General features: G+C 26.7%; 1 protein-coding gene across 2 annotated transcripts in view; it reads right to left on the reverse strand.

The window, feature by feature from the left end:
- Positions 1-350: 350 nt before the first annotated feature.
- LOC100167286 (SCY1-like protein 2) overlaps positions 351-9,354 on the reverse strand; it is a 181,351-nt gene continuing 172,347 nt past the window's right edge. The window contains exons 9-10 of one of the 2 annotated variants that reach the window (XM_029488421.1): positions 687-832; positions 351-614 (exon numbers count right to left, since the gene is read on the reverse strand). In XM_029488421.1, the coding sequence (XP_029344281.1) occupies positions 407-614; positions 687-832 (354 nt within the window). In that variant the 3' untranslated portion in view covers positions 351-406. The remainder of the gene's footprint in view (positions 615-686; positions 833-9,354) is intronic. The other variant, XM_029488420.1, reaches the window with a different exon arrangement.

Raw genomic sequence — 9,354 nt, forward strand, 5'->3', positions numbered from 1 at the left:
TTGATGTTCAACAAATCTCGAAATATATTTTTAAATTTGTATACCTACTCATGTAATTATATTTTGTGATTTTGTGAAAATAATACATTTTGTAACTTAATGATAAATCTCTTCAACGTGGTTCAAAATAAAACCAACCTCTTTTATGTTACGTGAAGCGTTTAGTTAGTTTATTCAGTACTTAAATGATGGTAACAATTAGTATTTATGTGTTAGTGAAACAAAAACCTCTCAGTATAAACAATTAATACATAAACAAATAACCGCATGGGTTAAAATAATCTTATTTTTATCGTTAGCTTTATCATAATATTATAATAAATTAAATTTGTTTTTGAATACCTAATTAGGTGGGTAAACGTTTATTGAAATAGTGTTTAAATAATAATGTTAAACACCCTGTGTATTAATTTAAGCGACAACCTAGGTTATTAAGATAACCAAAATAATTACAACTTACCTGTACTTCTATGTCCGAAAAGTCAAATGCTGTGTACAATAAAGGGAGTACTTCTTTTCTGATGTCGTCTCTTGGCGTTTTTTCCAATATCACATGCAAGTTTTCCAATAGTATCACTTGCACAGGAACGTGTTTTGGACCATTAAATATTTTGCTGAAAATAATAGGTACATTAAAAAAAATATATATATAACTGAACTATAATAATTATTAATTTAATACTTACCTCATAGCAGGCAACATGAGTGTTTCGTAGTCCTCAAGAGTGGACTCTTGTATCAAGAATATTACTGGATGTAGAACAGCTGCTGATACGTCTGGTTTTAACATTTCGTGTTGCAAAAACGGCCAAACTCTTTGATACCAAATTTTCTGGGAAGGAAAATATTTCATTATTTTAGGTAGGTATGTACCTATATTTAAATTAACTATTTTTTTTATAAAGTGAGTATAAACTACAATTTATTTTAACGGAAGGAATGTTCAAACTTCTCCGATAAATTAATCGTTTTGATATTTAAAGTTAAATTTTTAAGGGATACAAATATAAAGTGTTGCAGAGAAAAAATAGAGGAGAAATACATTATACGAACACGTTTTCTGTAATATTATTTGGCACTCATCTTACTTCGTAAACCTGTTTACATGACACTGTGTAATTTAACTATAAATTTAGCCACCCATGGATCCCAAACAATATGACATCAATTAACAAAACATAAAATTAAAATGTTATCCGTGTTAAGTATAATTTATATAGCTAATATAAAACGTATAAATCAATTTCAAAGTTTTTATTAATTAAGGTTAAATTTGTAATCACCATGTGAGTAGTCTGAATATTTTGTATTAAACCATCAAGTTTTTAAATCAAAATCACTTATTTTAAATATTTGTCTCAAAATTCTTGACGAAGAATACATTTTTTTTTATAAATTTTTGTAGTATATTATTAAGGATAAAAGTATTGGTGAGATAATCATAGTACATATTTTCTGGAGTTCCCCAATAAACATAAACACGTTTTAATTCTCGTAGACAACATATGCTTATATCACAATATTCAAAGCTCTAGTATTTATTGTAATGATGTAAGATGTTTAGTTATCAAACAATTCTACTCTAATATTAAATTCTTCACAAAGTCTGCTTCTTATCACTACTTTTTGGAATCAAACATCTGTGCCTCATTATACGACGTTATAAAACGTTATCATTATACAATCAACATTAATTTCACAGACACATATTATTATCCATGATACGTCCATGCATACGAATAGACATAGGTATAATCCATTTCATCTTTACATACACACTACACAGGTCCAGAGTTTAATTACTGCAGAGATCTAAAGATTTTGTCAAACTGACCTCTTCCAGTGTTGCAACTTTGAAAATATACAGAATACCCTCGTTTATGTCAGACCGTTTAAAATATTACACTTTAGATCGGAAATATCATTATTTACATTTAACTATAAGACCACCACAATTTACTGTGTGATTTGTATTTATTACGATAGGCGTATAATATCATTATAATATGGAATTTTCCTAATTAACAAGTCAAATGATCTATATAGCTACATAAAAGACAACAAATGTTTGAGATTGACTGACTGTGTCCTTTATGCATTACAAAACATTTCATCCGATTGCGATGAAATTTGGTGCAGACATAGATTAGACCTAGGGAAAAAGATAGACTACATTTTGTCGCAAATAAGGTAAATAAGAGGTCCAACCCGGGAAAGTTCTCAAACAGGGATCTTCAGATAATTATAATTATATTTTGTTTATAAATGGTTATTACTGATTTTATTTAGCTTTAATAATAATTATTATTATTATTAATACGAAAATCCCGTGTATTTTAGTACAGAATGTATCGAGTTCGAACCACGGTTTCGGTGGACCAATTTTTGCATTTTTGATACTTTAGAATTAAATTATACACTTACGTACGCACCACATGGGGTAAGCAATATACCGTAAGTAGATTTCCTACCTGATAATATACTGCTCGCATAATCACATAAACCTAGCAATAACATCGTATTGCTGTGTCTGATAGTATACTATATTATTATAGAATATAATACAGTAAAATGTCCAGACAACAAACATCCATAAACAATATGTTCTGTTTAACGAAATGTTTTTGAAAACCAACTCAAATTATATACAAATTTATCTAATTATATTTAATGAATTTCTCTATGATACGAATTTGTTTTTGTTGCCCATAAGATTCAGTGGTACGGAAGTTTCACTTTGGTATGTAAGAATGATATAATGTGTTTTATTTTATACCCATACACTTGTCTTATTCGGGGGCGGCTCGTCAGGGGATACTCTGAAACTGAGTCTCCCCTAACAAAAAAAAAAAGACAAGCTACTTGCAAATAATAATTAATTAAAAATAAAAATATATAGAAGTTATGGAAAATATATTATATCGTTTTTTTTTTTGTTCGATTATCGTTAGATCTAAAACCTATAAATAGTTATTTCGATGGAAATATTATAATTTTAGCAATTATTTGGACGGCGGTTGCCGATTCAGTGCAAAACTGCAACATGACAGTTTCAATCGTAACGTTATCGTTTGGTGGATGGAAGGGGTGGGGAGTATAAGCCACGTATTAAAGGTTTTGTTGAAACTGGGCTTACTACAATATGTTATTATGCCATGCCGCTGCACTGTCGTTAGTCACTGCACACCGTCATAATTTTTTACATTTAATACTGTCTTGTTATAGGAGTTAATTTATGTCTCCTCAGAATATTTCTTCTCAAACCGCTACTGATGTTATTATGATCACTGTAGATGTCCTGATAAAAACAAGACGAACGTGTCACAGCTCGAAGCAAAGAGAAATACACAACCAATAATAATAACTGTCGTGTGTCACATAAAACATCGATGACGTCATTAACATCAAGAGCGTTCGCAAGCATTTATAAATCACAAATCAAGAAATGTGTCGGATTTGGTTTCAACTCTAAGCATTTGCTAATAAATCCTGCACCAAAAGTAGGACCATTATTCAACGGCCACACAGTACAGATATGTCTTAAGCGTTATATAAGTTATTTCAGTTGTAACTTGTGAATGCGTCAGCCGTCAGGTATCACAAACACCTACCACACTTATATGTTATCCTTTTCAGAGTATAAGATCAATATTTATAATTAAAAATTATGTAAAATGTATTGTTAAATAATAACTAATGGATTTCTATACATGAGTACCTACTTTAAATTGTTAAATATAAAAAAACAGTACTCATAATATAAAACTGTGTGTTTTGTATAACAAATATATCAGACCACAGTGAATCGTAATTATTTTTATTTAAATTGTGTGCAGTGTGCATATATTTATTGTAGGGACACTATGTGTAGTGTCAGTGTTAGTGTGTAGTGTTAGCATGCATTTTATAGTGATGGGTGGCAACGAATAATAACTATCGAATTATTCGATAGTTTTTCCAAATAAGTTATTCAAATTTATTATTCGAATAATTGTTATTAATCGAATATTTTTTATTATTCAATTACGGAAATTATTCGAGTAATTTTTATTCGAATAATTTTTATTATTCGATTACAAAAATTATTCGAGTATTTCTTATTCGAATAATTGTTATTCATATAATTAAAGATATTCGAAAATAATTTATAATTATTAGCTGAATAAAAATTATGAACTATTCGACATTGAATCGTTTGAAATCCTTAATTAATTGGGTTCAAGAAGAGTCTACCGACTCTTGTAATTCTAATTGAATTACAATTAACAGCGATTACAACAAACCTTCAAATTGTATTTAACTAACCAAATTATTATACATACCTATAATATACTTTATAAATTATGAATTTTAATAACTTTTTATATATTTGTGTGTCTTAGAAGAGAGTTGAATAAGGATAAATGGGTGGTTATAAATATTAAATATTATCATTGATTATATAATATACTTGGAATACCACTATACCCGTACTCATAATCAATGATACTATCTATAAAAAAAGTTACAATAAAATGTTTATGGATGATCGAATATCAACAATAATGATTGATAGATAATAATTAAATGTAATTACTAATATTACTCATTACTCATAAGTTATAACTTATAATAATAATTTTGTAACTTCACTTATTCGAATTTTTATTCAATTAATTATTTGAATAATTATATTTGAAACGAATAATATTATTTGATGACGAATTATTCGAATAATTTTTATTTTAATTCGTTATTCGGTCACGCAAATTATTATTCGATTAATTATATTTGAAACGAATAATATTATTTGATGACGAATTATTCGAATAAATTTTATTTTAATTCGTTATTCAGTCATGCAAATTATTATTTGAATAATTATATTTGGAACGAATAATATTATTTGATGACGAATTATTCGATTAATTTTTATTTTAATTCGTTATTCGGTCATGCAAATTATTATTCGAATAATTATTCGATAGTTTGCACGAATAATCGAATATTATTCGATAGTACAAATTATTCGTTACCGCCCATCACTAGTATTTTATTTTAATGAAGCTAATAGTTATTCATTATTGGATAGACTAATCTACAGATCTCCAGTATACGTTCCAAATTTAAATTCTATATTCAATAAAAAAATAAACAAAATAATAATAATTAAACAAACTTGCATGTCACCTATAGCCAAATACGATACCACCAACAAGAAGTAATGAGCCAGTTGGAGTAGACACTGAATAAAATAAAAAATATTATATAACAGTTTGATTGACTTCAGCTTTAGCTACCTATCACTCCATCTCACCACTACGATGTATATTTAAGTGCAACATTTATATAATTTATTAATAAAAACTTAGGGCATAGATGCTGCTGAGTTTACTAGCTGTACTTTTTTCATCAGCGTTGAAGTATGTATTTGGTTCAATTTCGTTTAAATGGTATGAATACGGTATAATACAGATCAAATTATAAAAAAAAAATAATAATAAAATATAAAAATATATGAAGTTGTGTGATCACTCCCAAAGGTCATACATTTTTTTCGTATTTGTATTGTACATGGTGAGAAACACTACATAAAAAAACAAAAAAATATAATGTAAAATTTCAAAACTTTTTATTTCCATTTCCTATCGATCATTTTATGAAATATATTTTACCACTAAATAAACGACCGCGAGAAAGGTTTTTTCAAACAACTATGTTTTATTTTGTTTTTAAAATATATATTTAAAGACATTATTATTCATAGTAATTTTATGATCATCTTCAATTAAATTGTTCTGTTATTAATAATTAGTCAAAGGAATGCATAAAGAGCGGACAGATTACATCAGTACTGGATACCTGTCCGATTAACACTGTAACACTTATTGTAATATTAGGACTAGCTTCATTAGCTACTAGGTCATTAGCTCAAGCTACTTATTGTTATCCAAGTTATTGATATTATATTTGTACCATCGTTATTTATTAAGAAGTAATATTAAAATCTAATTGTATAATACGTTTTAAGACTATTACCGGAATTAAAACAATTTAATGGTAACTTGTCAACAAATACAAAAAAAGGGGGGAAGTAGGTACATATAACCTATCTGCTCTGCTGTGAAGTAGCTGTCGAGTGTACCCTCATCATAGAATAAGTCACTGTAACGTATGTGTTAAGTTTGAATTAAATGATAAATCGAGCAAAAGTGGTTTCTCAGTGTCCACTGTACATTACCAAGTATATTTGTATAATATATTTGTTATATTTTATTTATTAACATTTTTCATTAATATTTAAAGAAGAAAAAACTTTAAATGTCAAATGTCTATAAATATCTTAAAAGGTATCCAAATATTTTTTAAATTATACTCTATATGTATAAAATTCTAACATAAACATTTGGTCGAAATTGCAAGTATCTACCGTTATTTGTCCGTATGAATAACTATAACATATTAAAATTGTTATTCAATTAGATGAAACGTTGTTATTAATTAACTTCACAATTTTCATCAAACATGAATTGTGTCTCAAAGTAATCATTCTGAGTCTTGCGTTGTTGATCTTTGTCTTAGTAGTGAGATCTTGAGAAATACTAGAATTCTGTACAACTGCCAATACAATTATATTTTATACTTTGCATTTTGGTGTATATAATAACAATTCATCAATATTTTACGGTGTTTTTCAAGCCTCAAAGTGTATTTATCCAAATATAAATACACATTATTATGTTTTATTTGTTGTTGTTCTTAAGCCACATAATATACACGGATGTCGGCGCACAAACAAAGTATACCTTTATGCATAAAGTACGTTTTCAATTTGTGTACATACGTAATATAATATATTATTATGATTTATGGATATTGTATATTTATAATATTAAATTATTAAATATTTTCAAATAAGAACCTTTCTTTTCAACCATAAATTATTCAATGGATAATTTTTCTGAACAATTTGACGTATCAAAATCAAAATTCGTACTAGTAGTTTTTGAACTATTAACTTTGTGTTCTAAGGATAAAACGTCGATGGTAATGTGTTTATAAGATATAGGGGCTAGGGTTGTTTGAAATGTTAGTAATTAATATTAATCTATCAACATCAATCATTTGTAATGATGCCCCAAGCATAATAAAAAACTAGTTCAAATATTATGTATATTTTATATATTTGTAAAACCATTTTTAAGAACTATTTTAGGGATTAGGTAAATCAAAATGTTTGAAAGATCGTCGACTAAATAACTTACAGTAAAAAAAGAGGTTATCATTTTAAATATAGAAGTTTGCATCACCAAAGGACACTCCTTGAATGGTACAAAAAAATATTCAAGAATTTAAAAAAATTATCCATGAGTACATTTAAAAATTCCAAAAATCACATTTTGAATAAATTAATTATAAAAAGAAAAAATGATTCGTGAATCACTCGGTATATTACTAAAGGTGACATTTGTTATGGATTAAATTTAATCATGATATGTGTAACACCTGTGTCATTAATCAATAAATAAATGTACAATTAACCGCATTAAGAAATATATTCTTAATTAATGAAATTTAATGAAAACAATTTAAGAATCAAAGTAACCCCTAGGGTTTGTATTGAACAACAATTTATATTCAATAAGAACTTTTATCTTTATACTGTATAGATCATTGAAAAAAATTTCAAACATAAACTTCTAGCAGTTTAGTTCCTGAAATCCATGATGAAAAACTTAAGCCACTACGAAATAAATAGAAGAAACATTTGGCCAAGACAATAATATAATTAATATAATATATTTTAATTTAAAAGTTGTATCATATTATGATTATATTATATTGCATTAGTTTATTATGATTATTCCGTTATAATTCTCATATTTTTTACTTTATATTTTTAAAATACAATTTTATTTACAAAAAACATTAATTCGATAAAAATAAAAGGTACATTTTAAGTTCCAAAAACAAAACTCATCATAAATTAATTACCCCATAAAAACAAATACAAGGACATTATATAATATTTATATATAACTTATAAGTGACAATATATTATATAGGTATTTACTTTGGTATTTATCTTGTACCCTTGCAGTGTACTAGTTTTCTCTCTGCTATACCCAAATGTATATAAAAAAAAAAATATTGATTTTATATAATATAACAAAATATACAATACTTTTATAAAATATGAAGGTAACATATTAAACAATATTTAATTTAATTTTTTTCAAAAAAACCATTAATAACGTTATATACATAACAAAATTTATCTTTAGCCATTACGGGAAAAAATGACTACAAAACCTTTTGGCGTTTACTGTTTAATGGTTATTGTAATAAAAATATATATTGTGCCATGATGTAGTAGTTTAATAATTACTTTTAAAATGTTTAGTAAGCAAGGAAAAACAATGGGTAGGTTGTGAGTACCTTCGTGGTGTTTATTCTACCATTTAACACCTTTGTGTTCTTACAATATATGGTAAAAATATTGGATTCTCTGTGAAACGAGATTAGGCGAACTTGGCTGATTTATTTTATTGACGATTATAATACTTTTGGAATGTAACATTACAAATAAAATGATTTAGTTAACTTACAATCATTACTTGGAAAACATTTACGTCGCTTTTGTATACATAATTGTATAATGTACCATAAGATTCATTAACAACAATAAACACGCTAGCGTGTTACCATTATAAACAGCCCTAACAAGTTTTAATAATGTAATAATAATAATAATAATAATAATAATAATAGGTATGTGGTTAGTAAAATTTTTAATTCTTCCCGAAACGTAGGTAGGTTGGACGTGAATTTAATATGAACTTAATTCTATAATATTATGTACGGTTGACGGTAATATTTAATATACCGCGGTTTAAGAGTGAATAATAATTTGACTTGAACATTATTCATACGCATGATGCATAAGTAAGTATGTGGTGTTTGCTACTGCGTTTAACACCTTTCTTAGTGTTCTTAGAATATCTAGTAAAAATATTTGACTCTTTGTTAGCCTCTAAAATGAGATTTGGTTGGCTGATTTATTTTATTGATGACGATACTGAATATAAGAGATACAACATCAAAAATAAAATAATTCAATTAATTTTCAATGATCATTGCTACTAAGTTACAATAATTGGGGGCTTGGACTTTTAGATTCTGAGTGGAACGATGAATGTATTGATTTTACAATGATGTGTGTTTTTTTTATTTTTTTTTTATTTTTTTTTTATTTTTTTTTATTTTTTTATTTTTGTGTCTGTCATCACGTTTTAGGACAGTAAAAGTGCTTGGATTTTCTTCAACAGTACCTTGTCTGATAGGAAAGTGAATCTAGTTGGTACTTTGGGGGGG

Source organism: Acyrthosiphon pisum, chromosome A1 (genome assembly GCF_005508785.2).
Source record: "Acyrthosiphon pisum isolate AL4f chromosome A1, pea_aphid_22Mar2018_4r6ur, whole genome shotgun sequence".
Classification (NCBI taxonomy): domain Eukaryota; kingdom Metazoa; phylum Arthropoda; class Insecta; order Hemiptera; family Aphididae; genus Acyrthosiphon; species Acyrthosiphon pisum.